Genomic DNA, 27915 nt, shown 5'->3' with positions numbered 1-27915 from the left:
TCTTTATGCACGCTGGACTTCAAGTAACCCCAAAGGAAGAAATTCATACGTAAAATTTAAATGAAAATTCGGAATATGTAAATCTTAAAATAGGGTGCCACTTAAAAAAAATAAAGTTGTGTCACACCCCACCCTGTATGTCTGAATAACATTTTCGAACACTGGTGTCATATTGTATGATTTATCTCCAACAGCTTTTGTATAAAACTTTTTTTATAAAACTAAAATTTAAGACGTTATGAGTAATATTCCATACTTAATGGACATGACTGCCTAATCATTTGTTTCTCAGATACTAGAATTTGTATTAATAAAAGTCTCTTTCGTATTGCAAGTAATATATCACAGTTACATCGATTAATGTTAATCGCTTGTGTGAAAATATACCAGTTGTGTAAGTTAAATTTCGTCTGTTGTCTGATTTCACACATTAAAAGCAAAATAGCAAACCTGCACTGGGGTTTGAACTCTGGCCCCTGTAATTTTCTATCATCGCAGTAGTATAATCTGGCTTTGAATAGCGGTTGTTGTATGTTTCTTTAAATAAATAATAGGAATTGCTGATCAGATTGAAGCCTACATATTTAACATGTTTACATTTAATTGGGTATTTGTTCTCATTTCAGAACCGCGAACTGCAGATTATGAGACGCCTGGAACATTGTAATATAGTCAAACTCAAGTACTTCTTCTACTCTAGTGGGGACAAGGTAAGAGAGTTTGTTATGCAGTTGGCTTAATTTCAGCATAAATGTGTGGTTTCCGCTTTTAACCCGAACTCGCTCTGTATGTCTTTTTTAAACCTATCTTGATCATTCTTCTTCATATCCTAAAATTCATAGATGAAATCTAACAGATGTTCTGGTTCGCATATAATTATGTTGTGATTGTTGTACGCTGACGTTCAAAGATATCTGAACTACGATTTTATGATCGTGTAAGCGAACTTTCTAACCACGGGATAAGTCAGAACCGTAGATATAACAAATTGACCAACTTTAATGAAATAGTTCATTACTTCTTAATAGATGACACGATGAGGCGATTAAAAACGTGTGTGGGGGGGGGGGGAATTATGTAGATTAAGCATAAATTCTGTAGTGCTCGGGGAAAAGTGACACAAATCAGTTTCCACAAACCTTTTTTGATAATTTATTGACAACTTACGGAACATCTGTTCGCTTGGAAAAAAAAAATACATAGGTATTCCTCCCATTACAATAATTCATACAGAAAAAAATCAAACCGACATAAACCAGTGTAAGTTGTCAATAAATTATCAAAAAAGGTTTGTGGAAACTGACTTATGTCACTCTTCCCAAGCACTGCAGAATTATTCTCATAATTGACAATATCAACGGTTTCCAGCTAAGCCCAGTGTTTTACAATCAGCAGAGGAGGATGAAATATTGAATTTTATAATGCGGGTATATTTATGTACGATTGGCAACATTGACTATTCGCAATCTATTCTTAGAAATAATAACTTACACCAAATTATCTATTATTCTTACTATTACGCACAACACAGAACTGCACGCTTTGTATTCTTCACCTGACATAATTAGGAACATTAAATCCAGATGTTTGAGATGGGCAGGGCATGTAGCACGTATGTGCGAATCCAGAAATGCATATAGAGTGTTAGTTGGGAGGCTCAAGGGAAAAAGACCTTTAGGGAGGCCGAGACGTAGATGGGAAGATAATATTAACATGGATTTGAGGGAGGTGGGATATGATGATGGAGAATGGATTAATCTATCTTAGGATAGGGACCAATGGCGGGCTTATGTGAGGGCGGCAATGAACCTCCGGGTTTCTTAAAAGCCAGTAAGTAAGTATTACTAGTAGGATCGGGTATGTTTGAACGCCAGTGTACATGTTACGTTGCCAGTAATAAACTAATAATACTTCTGGTTTGTTTGTTTGTTTTTAACAGAGAGGGAAGCGTTTTTCTCAACATGTTATTTTCATTTATTTCATGTGTTCACTTTTCAATATTAATAAAGTAGGTAGCATTTTCTTGTTCAGATTTGGAATAAATGTCAGAATGTCGTCAGTGGGCTTAGCTGAGTGGCTTATACCACAAACTAGTGTGGGTGAAATCCTGGAATAGAATCTTCCACTTCATCTACCCTTTGAATACGAGCTCATATAGGAATTTTAGGAAATTTAATGACAGAATTATTAGCTAAGGACAGTTGAAAATAAAATAACATAGCCCAATTCAAATGCTTTAATTTTGCTTATTCGGTTTTGGAAAGTAATTTACTATAATGTATTATATAGAAATATAACACAGTACACTTATTCGGCTTTTATAAACATTGAATATTTCAATTTTCACATTTAAGTGACATTATTGGACAATGGCTAGTTGGTTAATGCAATAAATAATAAACCACATCATTGTGGAAACTTGATACTAAATTCTACACCTGCAAACGAATTTTTAGAAATTATATGCGAAATTTAAGAGAAACTCATTTCATTCATAGTTTTCTGCCCAAAGGCAGGTCCTTCACTACAACCCCAGCGTTCTCCAATGTTCCTTCCTTTTTCCGCCTTCCTCTAAGTCTCCATATATGATCCATATATCTTACTGTTGCCTACCATCTTATATCTTCTTCTGCCTCGAACATTTTTCCAGTTCACTATTCCTTCCAGTGCATCTTTCAGGAGGCAGTTTATTCCTAGCCAGTGACCCAGTCACTTTTTTTTTTCTTTTCTTATTCGTTTTCAGTGTCATTCTTTCTTCATCCACTCTTTCTAGTATAGAAAGATAAAATTGTTTGCTCTTCTCCATTTAGGCTTATAAATATTTATTCATTGGATGTTGCTCATTGTTATATTAGTGTGTTTTATTGTTCTAACCATTTCTCAGTGATTATTTGTTTAAAATTAGAATTCGTTTACAGATGTGATATTTTCTTTTAAAACCGTGCTTTAGTCGCGCGCGAAATTCTGTTCCGCATTAAACTATTTACTTAGTATTTTGATATCTTGTCTAGCTGCCTTTTCATCGTTCACCTTTACTCTACATACTTAGACTTCAACAAACAAAATTTGATAACACAATCTCAAGGGAAAAAATGGAACTCTCTGCATCATAATCCACAGTTAATTCCCGATTTACCACGAAAATCGTCTGTAGCTGCATTTAGATTGGCAACAGGCCATGATTGTTTGGCCAAACACCTGCATAGAATTGGAATATATCAGTCCCCTAACTGCCCATTGTGCAACTCAAACCAAGAAATGGATTCGGAACACCTCAAAATCTGTGCTTCAGTGGCTGGTCATGATAATATCTTTGAAAAATATTGGAGTGCAAGAGGTCAAATGACTTTCTTGTCAAACGCCCGGCATTAGAAAACAACAACAACAATACAAATTTTCATTCTGTCCCCGACCGTTAGGCAGCACTGGACATTTTATTTCAAGAGTGCAATTTGCGGAGAAGAATTTCGCGTGCTACTAAATAACGTTGCCCATTTCGTTGGCGTATTTTCGACATGTATCGAGATTTTAAGATTTCACAGTTTGTTACACACTCGTACAATACAATCCGTTTTGTTTCATTGTTGCGTTTTGCGAACAATAATAATTGAGCATTTATGAGTCTACTGAATTTGTTTAATTTTATGTGTATTATATGTACTGTATTGTATTGTAGTCCACACCTGTGGAGTAACGGTCAGCGCTTCTGGCTGCGAAACCAGGTGGCCCGGGTTCGAATCCCGGTCGGGGCAAGTTACCTGGTTGAGGTTTTTTCCGGGGTTTTCCCTCAACCCAATACGAGCAAATGCTGGGTAACTTTCGGTGCTAGACCCCGGACTCATTTCACCGGTATTATCACCTTCATATCATTCAGACGCTAAATAATCTAGATGTTGATACAGCGTCGTAAAATAACCCAATAATAAAAAAAAAGTATTCTATTGCATGTCATGTATGGAATGGATTATCTACATATTCTGGCATATTTCTCATCCATAACCAGAGTCGTTTCCCTCCCTGCATACCTGAATTCTTTTATGTTGTAGAAGAACAAAATGGATACGAGAATATTTAAGATGTAGTCCTATAAAGTAAAAGCTTAATTCTGTTATTTCTGTTTCTGATTCTACTTGTGATTTCTTGTTAGGGTTGTACTTTTATGTTTGTTTTTCAGATATTCCTTGTCTAGATTTGCATAATACATTAGGGTTGCCAACACTTCCATATTTCCTGGGATCTCCCGGATTTGCCCCTAATTTTTAAGTCTCCCAGCTCCTGTATTTTTCTTCTCTTCGAGAATTTTCCTCCCTTATTTTTGCATAATGTAAGAATCATTATTCTAAACATTTGATTTTGGCGTGAATGATGATTGTTTATATGATGAATTTTGTTGTTTAAGACAGACATTAAAATGTGCAGTGTTTATAGGATGTAATGCTTGCCAGAAATGGGTTTTAGTGATCACCCGTTTAAAATCAAACGATATTAAAATTATGACAAAAAATAAAACGCTAGTTTTGTTCTAAGCACACCAGGTAGTAATGCCCATACAAAGAGGATGTTTTATTCTCTGAACAATAATTGGACAGATGTTTGAAATAGGAGCACGACACATCTAATCAAATCAGAGCTGCAAAATGCAGTCAACTTCAACTATTACGTGAGAAAAGATATATCTCAAAATACTTTTAATTTAAGCCTAGCTACCAAAGTGTAGAATAAAGTTGTTTTTTAGTAACTGAACGGAATAAATTGTAAATTTCCTACGTTAAATTTTGTCGATTCCTTAATCTCCCGTATTTTCTTAAAAAAAGTTGGCAACCCTATAATACATACACATTTATGTCCAAATGTTTCTCATTACTTACTATTATGTGTGACACAGTCCACCAATAAGAATAAGACGGCGATTATGACGTGTTACATAATTCAAATAAAATGCACGTGATTTTTTTTCTAATTATTACTGATTTATTAAAAATGGATACGGTATTTTTATAAAAATATTACATGTTTAGAATTTGTTAATACTTGATGTTGATATAATCAATTTTATTTAACATATTTATTTTAAGTAGAATTCAGTAGACGGAGGGTAGAAAAGTAGATCTAATAATAAGTTATGTATCACAGTTAATTTCAATTTACTTTCAGAAAGATGCAAATTTTTCTCTCAGTGTTAAGTTTCTGTAAGAGAAGACTTACTTATTTGTCTCTTCTTTCTTTTTCAGAAGGATGAAGTGTACTTGAATCTAGTACTGGAATATATTCCCGAGACTGTGTACAAAGTTGCTAGGCATTACAGTAAATCCAAGCAGACTATACCTATTAGTTTTATAAAGGTAAGTTTTTTTTTTTTTTTTTTTTTTTTCCCCTTCGAATGTCTTTACATGATTATTCATTTCTGTAAGTATTGCTGGTTGTACAGAATGATCCATTTTGGGCATGCATAAAATCAAACTGTTGTGAAAATTGTATCATAGGCGATGCAGAAATAAATTAAGTACCATTTTGGGATTTTTGCATATTGTGGTGCTCAGCATCTAATACTGCTTTCATGGTATGATAAATATAAAAATAAATTCATAACAATAAGCTAAATAAAAAATGTCAAATATACACCACAACAGGAGAAATACATCTTGTAATTTGCTAGGTTTGAAAGTTTTCCAGCAGTAATTTCTATGGTGTTCAGGAAGCTCTAAAATATAAGTTTATGAGTTGGTAATGCTGCGATGCTGCTGGGGGGGAGGGGGGACATACAGCTTTAAGCACTTTTGTTCGGTACGATATCGAGTTTTACTTCTTTCCATACTCCAAACCAGACCGGAAAATGGAACTTTATGTTATAGTTACTTTCTGGAATCCAGGTCTACGAACTTATGAATACACCATGGTAAACCCAGTATGAGAAGGCTCAGTTATTAGCCTTTTCCTTGTTTTGTGGCATTATTTCCTGTTTCTGTATTCATTTTACTGGAGAAATCGTTGCAGTAAGTGAAAGTCTCAGGAATCTTCTATTTCACATCAATAAATTTAAGAATGCAGTTATATTGTCAGACTCCAAAGCAGCTATTCTATCAATAGTCTCTAAACACACACCTTCATCTCAAACAGCAGAAATAACTAAAATGCTCTCTCAATTAATATCACTCAATAAAAGAATTGTATTTCAATGGATACCATCCCATTGTGGAATCCTGGGAAACGAGAATGCAGATGCACTAGCAAAGAAGGGCAGCACTGCTACTTACAGACCTGTTACTAAATCTACATATTACTCTGTGAAAAGATTTATTAAATCTACATACTTAGACTTCAACAAACAAAATTTGATAACATAATCTCAAGAGAAAAAATGGAACTCTCTGCATCATAATCCACAGTTAATTCCCGATTTACCACAAAAATCGTCTGTAGCTGCATTTAGATTGGCAACAGGCCATGATTGTTTGGCCGAACACCTGCATAGAATTGGAATATATCAGTCCCTTAACTGCCCATTGTGCAACTCAAACCAAGAAATGGATTCGGAACACCTCAAAATCTGTGCTTCAGTGGCTGACCATGATAATATCTTTGAAAAATATTGGAGTGCAAGAGGTCAAATGACTTTATTGTCAAACGCCTGGCATTGGAACACAACACAACAACACATTCATTTTACATTATGTATATGATATAATTTTTATTTTATGCATCGTCTTAAGTCAAAGGGCATTCCTCAAAATAATAAATACTTTTTTGGACAGATACGTTATTGGATGTTATTCCTATAACCACAACTTTGACTTCAACATATAATATTTAAAAATAATAAAGTAACATAGCAAAAAACATATAGGCCTACTTCAAATCATTTCTATGAAAACATAGACAAAGAAAAGTTTCAGTTCAGAGACATACTATCCATAATATCAATCTTCATTATTGATCAGAGTGCCCTGTAATGTGCATTATAATTACAAGCCTGAATTTACCTAATTAAAGTCAATATATTAAAGATACGTATGGTATTTCTATCAGTTTGCATTAACTTCATAACTAAACTAAATTAATTTACTTACATAAATATTATTTTACCTTCGTTGCACTGTTTCTTAAATATCTTGTATAATCTTCATTGTTACAATTGCATTTAGTACATTTAATACTTCTTTTGAAGTTTTGCATCCCTCTCTTAAACCTGCCGCTATGATTATTTGCAACAATTCTCTCCTGCTCAACAACTGTTTGTTCAATGACTGGAACTATAGGCCCTGTAATGAGCATACTGCCTGCCTACATTTGGTGCATCTTCAAATAAAATATTGTACATAGCTGCTTAAGAAAGCATTTTAAGGGTATATGTACATGAACGACCACAAATATTATCAGAAAATGCAGGCTCTAAATTTCTAAATTTTATAACAAAATGAACTCACAATTGGACAAAAATTACAAGGTACCACAACAAGACTTATTAGAACTTAAATATCTGATAAAAGTATAAAAAAATGTTACTAATAATATTTTTAAACCAGTATGAAAAAAAAAACAAAAACAAAAAAATCTACAGTTACATCATTAATTGATAACCATAACATTGTTATGGTCTCTCTGACATCTTTAATAATTTTTCTGTATGTAAGAAATACTTATTTCTGAAAAGTAGACTACTCTCAGACATGTAGAGTTGCTTATTTTAATACAAATAATTCTTTATTTTTCCTATATAAAATATATTAAAATTTACATAATGTTTTGTGACCTAATTTTCCTATTTTCAAAGAAATGGGCATTATTGTAGTCTACCTTTTGCATAAATGCATGTTAAATCAGTGTACAAAATTTCAGAATTCTGTTTCTAATAACTGTGGAGTTATGAAATAATATATGTGAAAATTTTCAAATTTTGGAAAATTTAATTTAAAGTAAGTTAAAAAGTGAATTATAAAAATATTAAATATTAGTAATCTTTTTTATACTTTTATCAGATATTTAAGTTCTAACAAGTCTTGTTGTGGTACCTTGTATTTTTTGTCCAATTGTGAATTAATTTCCTTATAAAATTTTATAAATTTAGAGCCTGCATTTTCTGATAATATTTGCGGTTGTTCACGTACATATACCCTTAACGGTACTAGTCATGATATTCTGAACTCGTGTGATGTCTTGTCCATGAATATCTCACTCTTACTATATAGAGGGAAAAATTGGATCGGTGTTGGTTAGAGTTCCCGAGTAGCTCAGTGGTAGAGCGTTGGTACGTTAAACCAAAGGTCCCGGGTTCGATACCCGGCTCCGGAACAATTTTTCCCTATAAATTATTCAAATCAACTTTACAGGGAGTTATACCTGAAATCTTGATTTGCATAATAAACGTCACTGTTCGTTAACAGAAAACCACAATTTAAGTCACACGGAGTTAGTGTGCACTCGAAGTTGGTTGCTTGACGGTTGTCAGCCCACTTTGAGGTCTGTGGATATAGAGGGAAAAATTGGATCGGTGTCGGTTAGAGTTCCCGAGTAACTCAGTGGTAGAGCGTTGGTACGTTAAACCAAAGGTCCCGGGTTCGATACCCGGCTCCGGAACAATTTTTCCCTCTAAATTATTCAAATCAACTTTACAGGGAGTTATACCTGAAATCTTGATTTGTATAAAGACCCGCTTTCTTAAGAAGTTATGTAAATAACTATTACATACAGAATATTCAGTTCAATATTTTTTTCCTCGGCAATGAATAAATCTGTAATCTTGAAATTTTATATGTTGAATATACACTACTTTTGCAATTGAATAGTATTTTCAGATTTAGTGAAACTATTACGGTTACGGTTATTAGAAATACAAAATGGTGCCCATAACTTTCGTGTATGCAAACTGTTTCCCCGATAACGCAAACAGTTTTTAAGATATTGCAGTGAAAATTTGTGTGGAATTGTACTTCATACTTGTGTTACAAAGGTAGTTTATTTGTTTGTCCCATTTCAGATGTTTATCAATAATGATTTCTAAATAGTGAATCTCTGAAGACTCATTTAGAATTGGACAATTACAGAAAATTGCGGAACAATCAAAATTGTGTAGTTTAGCCTTTTTTTAACTGCTGATTTTTTTTGCAACCTGCCAAGCCCTCCTTGCTGAGATATTTTAACATGCCCTTGACATACAGGGCTGCAGGCAGTAATGGTAAATTGACATTTCCAGGCCGGTTTTGTCAATACTCTTTAATATTAAGGATTTCCAGACCAGTGATTCCCAAAGTGCAAAGATTAATGCAAAAATGCTTAAACTGATGTGCATTCCTGCAGATGATCCACATTTTCAGAAATTGACATTTTAAAATGTGTCTTTAGTGCAACACAAATTACTTTACTGTATTTTGTTTCTGAGTGTCTTTCACCTGTTTTACTGCTTAGTAAACTTCTTGAACATTTAAAGAAAATATTTTCACTATCGCTAACAGAATCACTTCTGCTTGACTGACTGGAATCTTTTGCTTTGACTAAGAACCTATCCAATGACACCTGCTTTTGCATCATTTTGAGGATTTTGCGAAAATGTGACATTGCGTTGTCGTTAAACGGATTTTATGCATGCATCGCTACAACCTTATCAGGGTGGTGAATATGAACAAAATTTTGTCCTGCTTATCACCTCTTTAATCTAATTTGAAGCTAGGAATTCGTCCTCTCTTTTCTCCTCTTCCTCCATTGCCTCTTGCAAGTGAAGCAAGTTACATACAAATTGTGCTGCTCGTATTGCAAAACATCTCTTGTTTATCAAACAAAAATGTTTCCTGAATAATTTCAAGGGAAAAATTGTTCCGGGGCTGGGTAGAGCGCTGGTACGTTCAACCAGAGGTCCCGGGATCGATACCCTGCCCCGGAACAATTTTTCCCTTGAAATTATTCAAATCTGCTTTACAGGGAGCTTCGCCTGAAAGACTAGATTTGCATAATATATACGTTACTGTGTACGTTAACAGAAAACCACAATTCCAAGTCACACAGAGATTGTGTGCACTCGTTGTGGGTCTCTGGCGTTTCGTCAGCCCACGCGAGTTGTGTGGATATAAAGGGAAAAGTTGAGACGGTGTCGGGTGGAGTTCCCGGGTAGCTCAGTGGTAGAGCGCTGGTACGTTCAACCAGAGGTCCCGGGATCGATACTCGGCCCTGGAACAATTTTTCCCTTGAAATTATTCAAATCTGCTTTACAGGGAGCTTCACTTGAAAGACTAGATTTGCATAATATATACGTTACTGTGTATGTTAACAGAAAACCACAATTCCAAGTCACACAGAGATTGTGTGCACTCGTGGGTCTCTGGCGTTTCGTCAGCCCACGCGAGTTGTGTGGATATAAAGGGAAAAGATGAGACGGTGTCGGGTGGAGTTCCCGGGTAGCTCAGTGGTAGAGCGCTGGTACGTTCAACCAGAGGTCCCGGGATCGATACCCGGCCCCGGAACAATTTTTCCCTTGAAATTATTCAAATCTGCTTTACAGGGAGCTTCACCTGAAAGACTAGATTTGCAAACATGTTTCCTCATTGTTCGCAAAACACTCGCAAACCAAGTTACTTGTAATCCAAGGTTTTACTGTACTCCATACATACCTACTGACACCACCACTAACACCACCTTATTCTAGTGCTAAGGTCATGAAAACCTGGAGCTCTGCCTTCATGGCATCTAAAAGGGAATACCTGTACCTTCATTCTACATTTGTGTTCATGTTAATGTTATGTATGTGTTGTGTTGCAGTTGTATATGTACCAGTTATTCCGGAGCCTGGCATACATCCACTCCTTGGGAATCTGCCATCGGGATATCAAGCCTCAGAACTTGTTGTTAGACCCCGAGACGGGTGTGCTCAAGTTATGTGACTTCGGCAGCGCTAAACATCTTGTCAAAGGGGAACCCAATGTTTCATACATCTGCTCACGCTACTATCGGGCACCTGAACTTATATTTGGGGCCATCGATTACACTACTAAGATAGGTATGACACTTTGAAGCAGTGAAAATACATGGTGGAGCACATTTCATGAAGTCCCATTTAGAAATGAGGGCACTATATGGATAACATTACACAGTTCATTGATTCTGAAATAGATACATTTAAAATTTAAAAAATAGTATTTGTTTTTCTTTCAGTTGACATATTTATTCTTCGTAATGGCTAGCATATGAGCTTTTAAGTCAGTAACTGTAGAAACATAAACTTCAATATGTAGCCTAATGTTGTACTTATTTAGGATTGTGTGCACTTAATACCTAAACAAGGTGGAGTATGTGTTTGCATCTCATCATTGTTCTTTTTAGTACTTTGACCCTTCTTATCTCCCTTTTATTTCTATCCTGTCTCTCCCTATTTCTGTATCCATCTATCTCTCTATATATCTATAGCTCTGTCTCTTTGTTTCTGTGTCTGTCTTTCCCTATCAATCTGCCCTTTGACTACCAACCCAATCTACCTCTATGTCTATGCATGCCTCTGTCTCTCCCTTTAAAGATACGGTCACACGTCGCTACTTTTGCTGCGCAGCTTTTGTACTGCAGCTGCAAAAGTTGCGCGTCGTGTTCACACTTAAGCCAAAAGTAGCGTGCTGCATGCTACTTTTCGTGCTGCGCAACCCGAGTGCAGCAAAAGTTGCAACTGGAGGTTGCGAGTCTGTTCACACGCAAGGCGCTACTTTTGCAGCCGCAGTCATGCTGCAAGTTTCCATCTCCGTGTTGACTTCTCAATATACATTTTGTGATTATGTTCGCATTATTAATAAACTCATGCGAAAGCTTACTTATCTATTATTTGCTTCTCTGTTCTAACTAGTATTCAGAAATTGGCATTATTTTTACTATAAAGCTTTTAAAAACCCCTATATACTTAAATGATAACCAACAGCATATTCACGTAATCAATGTTGGCAACCCTCCTGTTTGAAACTATGCTACAGAAAATTAAAAAAGTGAATTATATCGACAGCAAATATGCTCAGACTGTGTTCTACATTTAGTAACTGTTACAAATAATTTATTTTCATCACATCTAACACTAAAATAATCCAAACAATAAAAGTATCATTGGTACATATGGGTGGCAACACTGGTCGCAACCATAGCAAAAGTTTCAACAAAACCGATATCAAAAATGCTGCGGCTGCAACCCTGAGAACCCTGTTCACACGTCGCTACTTTCAAGCTGCGCACAGCATGGAAAAGTAGCGAGCAGCAGGTTCGGCAGCCGCTACTTTTCGGGTTGCACCGTTGTTCACACGTCGCAGTACAAGAGTTGCGCAGTTTTTTGTACTGCATCGCTGCAAAAGTAGTGACGTGTGACCATACCTTAAGTTCACATTACATATAAACAGCATATTACTGTATTAAAATTTTATTAAACAGCTACAGGTAGTCAAGAAAATAATTGGATGTTGTAAATGTTATAAATATCATTCAGATTTCACAGAAATTCTTAAAGTCTTACCCCTTGTAAATGACTTACGATGGGAATTGTCTCATTAGTTGGGACCTGCATTTTTTGCATTTGCAGTAAAAACAAATTTATTACATACGCCTCAAAATGCTTGAGAAATGTTTCTAGGTATTATTTTATTTATTTATTTATTTATTTAACCTGGTAGAGATAAGGCCATCAGGCCTTCTCTTCCCCTCTACCAGGGGGTATGTATGTTAATAAATATTAGAACTGTGTGTATGTATATGATCAAATTTTCGTCAAATGCAATGCTTCACAAGACTTTTCAAAAATTGCCAATACTTTACACAAATTTTATTGCCAAGTCACTTACAATACATTAAAGTCTTTGATTACCTTGAAAGTAAATCAGAACGTTCTAATCGATCAAAGACTTAGAATTCATTAAAGGAATTGACCAATGGGATTCGAAAGTATTATGGCGCAAAACTCAAAAAGTTGTTGGTTAAAATTGCGTAAACTTAGTTGCATGTCTGCAAAAACGCAGTATTTGCCTATCATCTGTAGTGAAATTTTTCATGAGCTCTTTAATACACTGTAATGACTCAAATTTCTTTTTGTCAAATGATATTGACCAGAAATCAAATGGCACACCCTGGGCAATGACTCTGTCAGTAAATTGGTCTATATAACTGAATTCATATGGGTAAATGACGCAAGTCAAGTACTTGCCATTGGTTAAAAAAATAAAATAAATAATTAAAGCAGGTGATAAGTCAGTAAGCTATCGCATGAGTTTCATAATCTGAAATTCTAATGCGAACATAACCACAAAATGCATTGAAGAATCAATACGGTGGTTGCTAACGTCTGTGTTAACAACGAACTTTACTGTTGATTTTCGAGTTCGTCATTTTTTTCCTGGCTATTATACGCTTATTTAAATTGTGTTAACTCTCGCTAAGTGGTTTTATGTTTTATTTTATCTGTCTTAGTATTTATTTTATTATTGTAAATATTTTTGTTTTATTACTATTATTATTATTATTATTATTATTATTATTATTATTATCATTATCATTATTATTATTATTATTAATGAATTAATTTGTATTACTATCTTTGTATCATCTCTGTCACAGTTATTCTGTTGTTGTTGTTATTATTATTATTATTATTATTATTATTATTATTATTATTATTGTTATTGTTACTATTACAGCAGAACTTGGTTATAGTGACATCCAAGGGACCTTAAAAATTATGTTGTTATAAATGAGTGTCGTAGTAACCGAGATTCACATTATCAATCTAGTTTGGTGGAAAATGAAAAATAACAAACTAGATTAGGCTTATTTTAGATTTATGTAAAGTCTATCATGAACATAATAAAATACACGTAGGCCTACAATTATAAATACAATATTCTGTATTAAAACAGTTTGTTCAGTACTCACAAAACTACTTTACTTAGAAGTGAAATAATCAGTCATTTTACTCTGTTGTCTTCTACTTGCCCAATACACACTTTCTAGGATTAAATTACGTTCTATGTTCATAATTTCAGTTGCAGTTTCACTGCTCCCTTCCCTAGCTTCATAGAACATGTTCATAATTCTAATGACTTCTAAAGCATCACACTTCTTTTAGTGGCCATACTGCGTTAAAATGCGTGCACTTAGTGAAAACTTCCTATCGAAACTGATCAAATACCGCATGAATTCGGGCAGGCTACAATGGGGTGGGGAATCTGCCTGCATTCCAGAGGTCTATGACTGAAGGAGACTGTAAAGAATTTGTCAGAGTCATATTTCAACAAAAGATTTCTTAAAATACTTTGGTTCTTAGATAATCTTATTCCAAACTGAGGTTGAAAATGACGTTATATGCGAGGTAGATGCATATGCATTTGTCATATTAAGCAAGATAGGAAAGCATATGTCTTATGGGGAGTTTGTTGGGACCACAGAATATTTGACGTTATAGGCGAGGTTTCGCACAAAACGAGGTCACTATAACCAAGTTCTACTGTATTTCTGTTATCAACATTATTATTGATCTCTGTAAAATTTATGTAGACCACTGGACTGTACCCCAGCACGAGCATATGCTCATTTCGGGTATCAATTCATATGTTTCATTTGAAATATAAATTGTGAATAAATTAGAATTAGAATTAAAATCAACACAGAGATGGAAAGCTGCAGCTAGACTGCGGCTGCAAAAGTAGCGTCTTGTGTGTGAACAGACTTGCAACCTCCAGTTGCAACTTTTGCAGCACGAAAAGTAGCATACAGTACGCTGTTTTTGGCTTACGTATAAACACAGCACGCAACTTTCGCAGCTGCAGTAGAAAAGTTGCACAGCAAAAGTAGTGATGTGTGACCGTACCTTAACAAGTTAGACAATAAATTTAAAAGCCAATAATATCCACAAAACCTTAAAAATGCTGAAAATAGTGAATAATCCACATCTTATTAGCACTGCTGAGGAGTACTTCATAGTAAAAAATCATAACCACAATATACAGCTACTTAACGAACAAATATCAAATTTACATAACCCCCTATACCGTATTGCAGAATAACTGTTTATCGACTAGTTCAGCCTGTCACTTCCTTCCGTACTCCATTCATAGAAAACTCAACCGCTCAGTCTACCATGTAACGCCAAGATGAGAAGGCCACATCATCTGAAAACCTCCACTGTACATCTTTCGTGACTATTAACCCTTAAAGCCCCTTTAAGGCTTTAATCACTTAACCTCTCTTCAAAATTCTAAGACATCTTTGATTAATTTTTTCAGATATAATGCCTCTCACCACAGCAAATAGACCGAGATTTTCTTTTACATCCACTTCATACAGTCTTCCAATACATTGAACGTCACAAAGAACAAGCCTAGTCTTCAGTTTATATATAATAATTCTAAACGATTTTAATTTCATAATTCAGGCACACTGCATGCCTCTCAATATATTGTATTATAATTGTGTTCATTGGAAGGCTTTCTATCTGTATGTCAATTTTAATTTCAGGACTATGTACGCCATTCAACCATTTTATGTAAAGTATGCATGGTCAGACTATTTACTAGTGCTTTACAAATGTGTGTAATAATTATTTATGGTACTTGTGAGGTAAGTGCATCTTTATTGCGCGAGTGGAAAGATTTAAGCACGAGGCATCAGCCGAGCTCAATAAAGATCACGCTCACAAGTACCATACGTAATTTTATCCATGACCATAACGAAAAATTATGTTTTATAAAAGAAAATATGTTGAAAATAAGTCCTCATGTAATCACATACCATGGCATGGATTTTAGAATCAATACATGTACTAGGTAGGTCATGATGTAGGAGGCCATGATTAGTAAAGAATGGTATCTAAGGCGATGGATAAATAACAAATTATAATTAATTATATAATTTTAATATATTTTTTTCACTTTAAACGTGTATTTTCGTCTTTGAAGTTTGAGGGATTATTTAGAAGTGTTCACGGGACTAATGTGATTAAAATAATTTCACATTTTACTTCTGTAAACTTAAGAGGAATATTAAAACTTAATTAATCATCGTGTCTGTTTAGCTCAGTTGGCTAACGCGTGTTGTTTTAAAATCCTATAAACCCAACTTCGCAGGTTCAAGTCTCCTCGCATCCCAAAAGGTAAATTATTACAAAATTTAAAAAAGATGCATATTAGATATGGATGTAATGTACAAATTACGACGTAGCAGATAGAGAAAAGAGAAGGAGATTGAGTGTATGTATATTTAAGAAATGGTAATAAAGTAGAGGTAGTGACATTTAGTAACTAATATATTAACTTCTTGAGTAATAGTTGAATGGAAAAGTATACGTGTGTACCCGGGTACTAGGAAAATACAAATGAACTGTGAGATAAAGTTCAAACTGTGAGGTAAAGTCTTTATCTCACTAGTGAAATAAAGTAATGTTGAATAAAAGCCTACTTTACACACGCAAAAGTACTTAGTAAAGGCATGTTTTTCGTTATGGTCATGGATAAATAATATTTTCATCTAGTTGAAATGTTTGTTTGTTAGAAAACTTTCACCTGAAGATGACTTGAAAGTAAGTCGAAAATATTCGTGACGTATATTAACATTGTATCATGATGTAACAGAATCCATTTCTGCCATCTTAACATGATAAGCGATTGACTGAAAAATAAAAAACTAATTTATATGAAGTTAGACAATGTTGCTGTATTGCTTTTTTTTTTCAGATGTATGGAGTGCAGGTTGTGTGTTGGCTGAGTTGCTGTTGGGCCAGCCCATCTTCCCTGGGGACTCGGGTGTGGACCAGCTAGTTGAAATCATCAAGGTTCTGGGCACACCTACAAGGGAGCAGATCCGAGAGATGAATCCCAACTACACTGAATTCAAATTCCCACAGATCAAATCCCATCCTTGGCAAAAGGTATGGAAGGTATGAATTTAAGAATGGAAAGTAGAGAGGGGAGTGTGTGCCGCTTTTTGGGGGAAATGCAATTCCTCACACTTGCAGAAAGCATCAGTGCAAACTTCACTGCTTCTCACTGTAGAAACAGCACAAATAGGTTATTCTGGCTTAAAATTAAAAGTTATACACGTATAATTAACTAATACTGCTGTGAAAGTTATAAAGTACTACAGTAAAACCCCTTTTTAACGTTTTTCAGGGGACATATTTTTTTAACCTTAAATGGGGAGAACGTATTGAACTGACAAGTCGATATAAACAACCAAATAATTATACAGAAAACCTTCATTTTATTGTCAATCACTCAATATGCAAGCAACATCTGATAACAAGTAAAAGCTACGGTTACTTTCACCCTTTCAGACATCATCAGATAGTGTAAGAAATTGATGTATATGAACGTAATAATTGTGGAATAACTCTTCTCGGGTTCTCAGCCAGGTGAGTTGGAGATTAGCTTCCAAGCTTTCGACAGCTAGCTCTGCAATCTTCTTCAGGAAATGAAGTGATGTGGGACCATGTCTAGCCGGTATATATGCAAAAGTAGAGCTTCTCGCTGCAGGCCAATCAGGAGCTAGTTCCTAGTCCCGACCACCAGGCGCAATCTGGTTGGTGGGAGCGGCAGCCAATCAGGAGCTACTTGCTGGTCCCGGCTGTCTGCCGTGTGCTGGTGGTCTAAGCGTATTGATGGCAGGTTTCCATGCTGTACTCAGCTGTAGACCCCGTCTCTGTTGAAATTATTGCCATCTAGCTGGATTTCGATGGCTTCCTTGATAACCAAGTCCCAGGAACCTGATATCTTGTCCAAGATGGTGGTGGCGCCGAAATCTATCTTGTGACTCGTTTCTAGGCTGTGTTGGGCTACTGCAGACTTATCGGGGTAATATAGTTTTATGCTGCATTGATGTTCCTTGCAGCGTTCCATAATGGTGTGTCCCGTCTGTCCCACACTCACAAGGTAAAGCCTCAAGTCATACATAGTAATAATTGTGTTAAAAAGTCATCTTAAAATCCAAGAAACAAGGTAATTTACAAAGGACCTGTTTGAAAGAGCATAAAAACCTATATTTTAAAAATGTGGGCAGTAACGATAAACATCTAAATATGTGAACATATACCATTATATATCTGTAGTAGTTACATGTTAAAAATTAACAATTAAGATTAAAAACCATTGATTATTTAGATAATGGATAAATGCTCGTGTAAAAATATAGGTGACTATTGAAACACATAATAACAATAAATTGAATGTTCAGATTGTAAAATATTATCTCGCCAAAAGGAATGCTAAATGACAAATATGTTACGTTACATTACATTGTGTGTTCGAATAGGCCAATGAAATGGGTATTGTCGTTGAAGTGCGGATAAAACAAGTTGTGAGGCCATCATTTGTCAGAGTCAGTTGCTGAACTGCAGCTATAGCGAAACGTTGCTAGATAACATCTAGTAAACTCACAACAAGTTTCCTCTGCACTTCAACGACCGTACCCATTTCATTGGCCGATTCGAACACACAACATAATGTTGTTGTTGTTTTCTAATGCCAGGCATTTGACAATAAAGTCATTTGACCTCTTGCACTCCAATATTTTTCAAAGATATTGTCATGGTCAGCCACTGAAGCACAGATTTTGAGGTGTTCTGAATCCATTTCTTGGTTTGAGTTGCACAGTCCAGTGGACCCGTCGACCAACAGCAGTGTGGTCCTCCAGACATTCTGGTGGTTGTGTGTGGATGAAGTAGCCACCAAAACGTTAAAATATGGTGTTGACTTAAATCGGCTACAACTTACCATTTAACTACTCCAGGATGAAATGAATACCATTAAGGTAAAATTATCTGGAGGTAAAATAGTCCCCCAATCGGATCTCTGGGCGGGGACTACTTTAATGGTACAGAATCAACTAAACACAACATAATGTAAAATAACATATTAAGTCATTTTGCATTTCTTTCGGTGAGATAATATTTCACAATCTGAACATTCAGTTTGTTGTTTGAATAGTCACCTATATTTTTACATGAACATTATCTAAATAATCAGTAGTTTTTAATCTTGGTTGTTAATACGATGAAAGAGTAATGGAACGGAGAAAAATTCTCTCCGGCGCCGGGATTTGAACCCGGGTTTTCAGCTCTACGTGCTGATGCTTTATCCACTAAGCCACACCAGATACCCACCCCGGCATCGGACAGAATCATCTCAGATTAAGTTCCAACTCTTGGGTTCCCTCTAGTGGCCGCCCTCTGCACTACGTCATAGATGTCTATGAACGTAGGACTGAAGTCCAGACATGTGCTGAGGTGCACTCTATATGAGTGACTAGTTGGCCGGGATCTGACGGAATAAGTGCCGTCTTTACGCATATCATGTATATTATTTTAATGTACCGAAGTACATATGATATTTCCATGCAGATATTCTGCGTCATCATACGATGAAAGAGTAATGGAACGGAGAAAAATTCTCTCCGGCACCTGGATTTGAACCCGGGTTTTCAGCTCTACGTGCTGATGCTTGTTAATGTTTAACATATAACTACACATATATACAGGGTGATTCAAAAGTCTCGATCCATTTTCAGGAAACTGAAGTATAATATTTTTCTTTTACAGGAAATATAAACCATGCTATTAAACAAGAAAGAGTAGTCATAGTTTGTGGATGGTTGAAAGGTTTATCCTATGCTTAGGTCCAGGTAGTGTTTTTGCGAAAATTTCACAAACCTGGTCCTTCAAGCTTAAATATCAGCATCTTGAACATAATTTTCAAAACAGGATCTGTACTGGATGAAAGACGTTCAGGAAGATCAGCGACATCGGCAGAAACTGTGCGCAGCATACAGGATGCAATTAAACGAGCCTCAACACGCAGAATCATTACAGAGCTTGGTGTATCTCAGTGGAGAATCCTACACATTAAGCTTCATAAACGTGCCTACCGTATCCAGGTGCTGCATACACTTGAGAATGAAGACCATGTGTTACGATCTCCTTGAGGCTGTGGAACATGAGGACCTGTTGAATAACATCTTGTTCAGTGATGGGCAACCTTCCACGCGTGTTGAGGCTCGAGGGCTATGTTTAATTGCGTTCTGTATGCTGCGAACAGTTTCTGCTGAAGTTGCTGGTCTTCCTGAACATCTTACATCCAGTTCTGAGAAAGTTGCTCATCAAGATCCTGATATTTGCTCTTGATGGACCAGGTTTGTGAAATTTCCGCAAAAACATCACCAGGATCTGAGCATAAGTTAACCCTTTCAACCTTCCACAAACCATGACTATTCTTTCTTCTTTAGTAAGCATGGTTTACATTACCTATAAAAGAAAAACATTACACGTCACTTTCATGAAAATGGAGCGGGACTTTCGAATTACTGTGTAGTGGTATATTTTCACATATTTAGACGTTTATCATTACCAGGGAAAGGATTTATATGTAAATACATATTTACTTATAAAGCTAATATAATTTATATTTTGCATTATCTTTATGTTTCACAATGTGTAGGGTTGAAAAATCCTACTTTTATTTTCCATATTTTTCCATATTTTAGAGTTTAGTACATATTTTCGTTAATTTCCATATATTTTCCATATTTCATATAAAACAGTCCATATTATATTAGGTTTAACAATAAAACAAAACAAAATTCCATTAACTTTTAAAAATACATTTCAACAATAGAGATTTAAACACATGTTCAGTAATCCCTTTAACATCAGAGTTATTTGAAAATTAGCAGTCCTATCAACAATGGGAAAGTAAGTTACAAAACTGTATTAATTTAATTTAAAATTTTTAACAGACTTCAGTTGTGCAGCTCAACAGTTAAATGCCAGTCAGAGTACACATAGGTTCAGTTTTGTAAATCATACTATAAAGACGGTAAATATGCCAAAAGTACGTCATTCAGTCAATTTAAAATCAAAACTAACAAGTTACATTTCAGAATTTAAAGAAGATGGTTTATCAACTGACAATAAAATATTATTTTGTAATTTGTGTCAGTGTGCAGTATCATCTACACAAAAGTTCCTGGTGCAACAACACATTACAACTAGTAAACATCAGGCCAACAAACAACTAAATTCCAAGCAGAGACAATTGTTTTTATCACAACCAACAACATCGAATGTAAGATCTGAGTTTAACATCGACCTGTGCCGTTCTCTCATCTCTGCTGATATTCCTCTCTACAAACTAAAGAATAAGGTCTTCAGGGAATTCCTTGAAAAATATACTCAACATACAATCCCGGATGAGTCAACACTTAGGAAGACGTATGCTCCATCCATCTACGATGAGACAATACAGAAGATAAGAGATGAAATTAAAGATAGTTCAATTTGGGTTTCCATTGATGAGACTCCCGACAAAGAAGGTAGACTTGTTGGTAATGTAGTTATCGGTTTGTTAAGTGAACAATATTCTGAACGAATTCTTTTACATTGTGATGTTCTAGAAAAGTGCAATAACAAAACTATAGTTAAACTGTTCAACGAAGCTATGGGTATCCTGTGGCCAAAGGGTATTATGTACGATAATGTGTTATTCTTTATTAGCGATGCTGCCCCTTATATGGTCAAAGCTGGACAAGCATTATCTGTTGTATATCCTAAATTGACTCATTTTACTTGTGTGGCGCATGCATTTCATCGTGTGGCAGAAGTGGTCAGAGACAATTTCCCTAAAGTAGATTTGTTGATTTCATCAGTGAAAAAAGTATTTCTCAAAGCTCCCAGTAGAGTTAACGTGTTGAAAGAAATGTACCCTGAAATTCCATTGCCACCAAAGCCAATTTTAACTAGATGGGGTACATGGCTAGAAGCAGTTGAATATTATGCCGAACATATAGACTCTATTAACAATGTTCTCCTTGCATTGGACTCTGAAGATGCAGTCTCAATTGATACTGCGAAAACAGTTACCTGTGACATAAGTGTGAAGAATGACTTAGCTCACATTCAGCATACATTTTCATGCATCATAAAAACGCTCAAAAGTCTCCAAAATAGGCACCTTTCACTATCTGAAAGTTTTGAAATTATAAATAGTACTGTGGAACAACTGAATCGTGGTAGAGGTAAAGTTGCAGATGCAGTAAGAGCTAAGGTGGACACTGTACTTTCAAAAAACCCTGGATATGAAGAACTACAAAAGGTTGTTGCTGTGATGAGTGGTGAATCAACAGTGAAGATTAACTTGGACTTATCCCCAGCAGACATTGTGAAATTGAATTATGTACCAGTTACTTCTTGTGACGTCGAACGCTCTTTTAGTCAGTATAAATCTATCCTCAGAGACAATAGAAGAAGATTCACTTTTCAGCACTTGAAAGAAATGTTTGTAACCTATTGTTATGGTAACAGACAATAAAAATTGTGTTTTGTTGAAACTACATTGGAAGATAAGGTACGTCCATTATATTTTTTGTTTAGTTTGATTAAAATGTACCAATATTTAACGTACATAGTCATTTTTTTATAATTTTAAGTCCATATTTAATTCCATATTTTGGTAAAAATCCATATTTAATTCCATATTTTGGTAAAAATAACTACATATATATTTACATATTTCATATATTTTTAGTCCATATAAATCCGTTCCCTGATCATTACTGTTTAATTTTTTTAAAATCAAGGTTTTTATGCTTTTTTTAAACATGTCCTTTGTAAATTACTTTGTTTCTTTTCAACACAATTATTATGTTCATATGTCAATTTCTTACACTTCCTAGAAGGGCGAAAGTACTTGTAGCTTTTACATGTTATCAGATGCTGTTTGCATATTGAGTGATTGACAATAAAATTACAGTCAAATAAAGGTTTTTGCATAATTATTTGCTTACTTAAATGGGGGGTTTACACTAAATTGAGATTTCATTATTACCGTAAACTGGGGTTACTTTGAACACAGAGGAAACTTTGACCATTTTTTCAGAAAATCATATTTAGATTTCTACATGCTGCACTTGTTATAGATGGAGGTAAATTTGGCATGAGAATGATTTTATGATAATTTACCTCCATCTATAACAAATGCAGCATGTAGAAAACTAAATATGATTTTCTGAAAAAATGGTCAAAGTTTCCTCTGTGTTCAAAGTAACCCCAGTTTACGGTAATATACAGATTTTCTAGAAATTCCTCCATGTAACATAGAAAATTAATATTTGGCAAAATTGTAATATACCAGGCCCCAAAAATGTACTTGTCTGTCTGGCTAATCTGAATATTTTCCAACAAAAGATATGCACTTAACATCCTCAATTATTTAAGTAATAGTCCTTAAGTGTTGTTTGCTTTTAGTATAACTGTGCTCCATGTTTAAAATGTCCCTTTTCAATTGGTTTATCCAGGCTGCAATGAAATCATTCACTTTAAATGACGTTACATAGTTTTTTTGACAGTGCCAATACTGGCAACAGCTTCACTGAATGTTGGAGTAAGTTTTACTTCTGCATCCTTTTCTTCATCATCACTACCATTCCGATCACCCCAGATTTCCTGAACATCTCAGATAGCTGTTGTGATTATCATCACAAGCCACAAACTCGTTAAATGAAATGAGTATATCACTGGATATTTGTACCCAATCTTGGGAGCCCACTCTTTCAGTCTTCCTCTTCATTTACTTCTTTACTTATGAAACAACATCTTGCCGAAACACATGAAAACGAATTTGAAACTTCACTGTTGCCAATGCCTATCACATAACAATTGGCTTTTGGATTCAAACTACATGAAACATTGTCTTCCTTCAGCTATGCATTGTCTTATTCCTATCATGACATGCATCCCCTAAGTGGTGAAGAGGGGATATGGTTGGTGGAGTTGTCTGACAATCCTCCCAACTAGGTCATATGGACCCGCTAACCAATGAGAGATGTGAAGTAGAGGGCTGGACACTTTCCAAGGTGATGACAGTCCATCTCTTCATTAAGATTGCAGAGCATACAGCCTGGGGATTGCATTATCCCAATGTAATTTAGGTGTTTGTCCAGTATATCATGTCCGGTAGAAAGGCAGAATATGGCGACTGCTGATCTAGGACCATCAGGAGTGTTTAATATTTTGTATCCTCAGTGGTGTTGAAATGATGCGTCATTTAGTTCTTGAAAGAATATCAAAATATTGATACTGTGAAATGTTAAGTAAAAGAAACTGTATTTATGCTGCTTATTAGACTACTTTTTCATCTGTTTCGTCTATCCTGGTCTTGGCATAAAAGTTTCACCTCAGTGGCCATGAAACGTGTATCAATTTTTTATCTTTATTTATTTTTTATGGCTGACTGTTTGTGTGTATAACCTCAATGTGTTGGAATTTACACATCAGATGTTACAATTTGGTACTAGTTTCATTAAAATATTGAATTTCTAATTGGTGACCTATCTTGTTAGACTTTCCAGGTTTTGAATTCAGGTCTGCAACACGAAAACCTATACTCCAGTCGTTTGGTTAACAGTACTCTTGGAATAGAATTTGAAAATTAGATAGTTCCAATGCATATATGCATAAGTTTCAGAGAAGGCCACCCCTCATGATGTCAGGATTAAGAATTATGGATATCAGCTTATAAATTGTTAGATTTAACGTTTTTCCAATAATTAAACTGATGTCCTTTGTCATTTCGTATTTAGATTAGGGTGTGCATGATGATTTCCTTGATGTTATTTGCCTTTGTGTGTGCTTGTGTATTTATTTCCTAACCTTAAGAGAATTCATATCCCGAAGTATTTTCCTCTTTTTGTGTCAAAGATCAGAGTAGAAAATCATGACTTACGTTATTAATATATTATTAACTGCAATTTTGTGAAGATAGGTCATAATTTCTTCTTAATCTTTATAGAGAAATACAGTGATACTGTTTTATTACGCCGCGGGGTTTTCATTTTCCGCATTGCCCACCGCTAGGAGCTTATTTGCATTCAAGTGGCCACCCGGTCTGCCGGCACTGAAATATTTAGTATAGGAATTTGTACTTACCCAGCTCAAAGTAGGTGTTGAAAATGTCCCCCACCAACTGCTACACACTGTTGACACCTTCTTATGAAATTGTTAATTACTTTAAGAGGTTCTTCTTCACTGATTGACTCGATTTCAGCTCTTATACAGTCTTTAAGCTCATTCATTGTTATGAGTCTGCTCGTCAAGCAACAAAATTAAATTAAAGTCGTACAGAATTCCAGTACTTCAAAAGTTAAATGAACAAGATCGCAATAAGAGGTTGCATTTTTGTAATTGGATTTTAGAGAAAGTAAATTGTGAGGAAATTGATCCGATATTAATTTATTTTTCTGATGAGGCCTATTTTTCATTTAAATGGACACGTATCCTCACAAAATCATCGGTATTACAGTCAGGAGAAACTCAATCATGTACTCGAAACACCTTTGTACAGCATGTCGTGTGCAGTGAACGAACATAGAATTATTGGACCTCTTTTCACTCAGGGCACAATTACCAGCGTGCGTTATGTGAATGACGAGACCGATGGAGAAGAATTCTTAAGGAAGCCGAGGCCCGATCCGGGCTGTAGCGCTATGGATGATGATGATGATGATGGTTAAGTGAATGAGATCCTTGACCCATTTTTAGATGAACTGATTTAAGGAGGAATGTTCCTCAGTATATTTCCAACAAGACTCCGCCACTGCTCATAATGCCGAAGAATCCATGAGAAAATTGCGTCGAATTTTCGGGAAAAGAATTATCAGTAAAATTTGTGGGCCCACGAAGTCCAGATTTAACACCATGCGATTTCTATCAGTGGGGGGGGGGGGGGGGGGCACTTAAAGGTAAGGTTTATGCGAAAAATCCGCATAGAATAAATGAGCTTAAAGACTAAAGAAGAGCTGAAATCGAGTCAATCAGTCAAGCAGAACTTGTTATAGTAATATGCGTTACAAGAGCGGTATGTTGAAGTTTTCATGTTTGAGGAAAAGATTGAAAAAGCGAAACGTAGTTGAGCTTTTTTAATTTCCGAGAACATGAAAACAAACATACCGCTCGTGTATCGTACATTATTTTGTGCGAAGATCGTTTATTACATACCTGAAAGACGAATTTCTAATTAGCTGCAATGAAATCTCCATGTTGGTTTCTGTTTAATGACGGCAACTTCGGAAAACCAAAATATCTTTCTTGAACATTGTTGCTATAAAATGTTCTCTTTGTTTACTATACTCCAGCAGGCCGTGATATACGTCTGTCTTTTTTTTCCCCCAGTCTATAAATGCGAACTTAAAACAAACAGTAAGGTTATGTAATGATTTATTTTTCATTTTAATATTTTAACAATATTATTTATATAACATATTGCAGTAATAACATCGGCATCTGGAATCTTGTTGATTTTTTCACGGCTTCCTTAATGTTACTTGCATCAGGAATGCAATAAGTTTCGTGGAGTGGTAGACTTTACTTAATTTTTGCAAATATTTAAAAACAATAATTAACATTGCAATTTAGGTGAAATTGCAGTGGTAAGTTTCCAATTTATAATTATTACTATGTTAAACGTCTCTAAAAATAATATGTTAAAAGTCTAAAGCAGTAAAATGAATGTCGCGCTTAAGCGGTAAGAATAGGGAAATTGTTATGTGTGTTACGTTGGGAATACTGAATGTGGTATTTCACACTTACTGCGTATTGGTTCTGTGCGGAAAACGAGCAAATACGCACGATCTCGCACAAAAGTAATTAACAATTTCATAAAAAGGTGTCAACAGTGTGTAGCTGTTAGTGGGGGACATTTTCAACACCTACTTCGAGCTGGGTAAGTACAAATTCCTATACTAAATATTTCAGTGCCGGCAGACTGGGTGGCTACTTGGCCACAGATAAGCTCCTAGCGGCAGGCAACGGGAAAATGAAAACTGCGCAGCTAAACAAAACCGTGTCACTGTATAACATAATGGAAGAGGAAATTCTATGTGTGTATATAATTTGGACATTCATAACATACAGAGTGTCCATGAACTACCTCCTAAAACGTGTAGAGTTGTAGGGGAGTTGAAACTGTACAAGTTTTGCAAATACTGTATAAGTCAGATGCATATTCTTACAAAGTTCCACACTGTAGCATCATGGTCTAAGGCTTCATGGACTAACATTACAAAATGAGCGCTGATTCAAGTCTTTGTGGGGGAGATATTTTCTCGTGAAATTTCAGCCGGTGTATGGGACTGATACCCACCCAGCATCGTGATGACGTTGGGGAGCTATAGTAGATATCAAATCCGGTTTCACAAGCTAACTATAATGACTGGGCAGGGTGCAAATTAAGATTCCTGATGGGGGGGGAGATAGAATCCTAGATAGAGAGTACCATACATAAAGTTATCATTATCATCATCATCATCATGATCATCAGAGCTAGGATTTATATGTAATAAGAGGTACGGATGATGCCTAGTATAGTTGAGTCGATGTGATGCTGGTTAAGAAGGTTTTTAAGCCTGCTTGACAAGACTCAAAATGCAAGAAAAGTCACAAGGATTAGACAATGCAGCTTTTAAACCCCTTGCTGTTTTGTAAGTGGTGGTTAAGAGGATTAAAGACCCTTATTACTAATTAATGGAAGTACTGAATGGCAAGTATAAGGTGTGGGGGGGCATGGCGTGCATGTTTATAAACTATACCGACTAAAAATATTAGCTCTTACTACATACGAATCCTAGCTCTAATCATCATTATTATTGGTCGCACTGAATTGTTTGCCTTGCATCTTGATCATATGAATAATTATATCCATGAGCAGGCTTAAGATAAGATGTGTAATTCCTAAGTTATTGACTGTTGTCAGCTTGCCAGTGGTGATCAATCAGTCTTCTTAATGTATCCAGCTGTTTGCTGACAACATAAAGTCCACTATAGTCCACTGTAGTCTATTCAGTTGTTGTTTTTCACGAGAAAGTTTTTTTGCCAGTGATGATAATAAAGAAATATTATATTAACCTCTATAAAGTAAAACAGGCTCTTGTTCTTGACCC

The 27915-nt window shown here is 35.4% G+C and overlaps 1 protein-coding gene across 7 annotated transcripts in view; it reads left to right on the top strand.

The window, feature by feature from the left end:
* The window catches only part of LOC138708821 (glycogen synthase kinase-3 beta-like), a 320609-nt gene that overhangs the window by 269629 nt on the left and 23065 nt on the right, over positions 1 to 27915 (top strand). For 5 of the 7 annotated variants that reach the window (XM_069839583.1, XM_069839330.1, XM_069839413.1 and 2 more), the window contains exons 3-6: positions 627 to 710; positions 5232 to 5342; positions 10747 to 10984; positions 16671 to 16873. In XM_069839583.1, coding sequence (XP_069695684.1) covers positions 627 to 710; positions 5232 to 5342; positions 10747 to 10984; positions 16671 to 16873 — 636 coding nt within the window. The remainder of the gene's footprint in view (positions 1 to 626; positions 711 to 5231; positions 5343 to 10746; positions 10985 to 16670; positions 16874 to 27915) is intronic. The other 2 variants (XM_069839501.1, XM_069839152.1) reach the window with 1 other exon arrangement.

The sequence above is a fragment of the Periplaneta americana genome, chromosome 1, assembly GCF_040183065.1.
Source record: "Periplaneta americana isolate PAMFEO1 chromosome 1, P.americana_PAMFEO1_priV1, whole genome shotgun sequence".
Classification (NCBI taxonomy): domain Eukaryota; kingdom Metazoa; phylum Arthropoda; class Insecta; order Blattodea; family Blattidae; genus Periplaneta; species Periplaneta americana.
The sequence above is the reverse complement of the archived record's forward strand: the minus strand, read 5'-3'. Positions and strand labels throughout refer to the sequence as shown.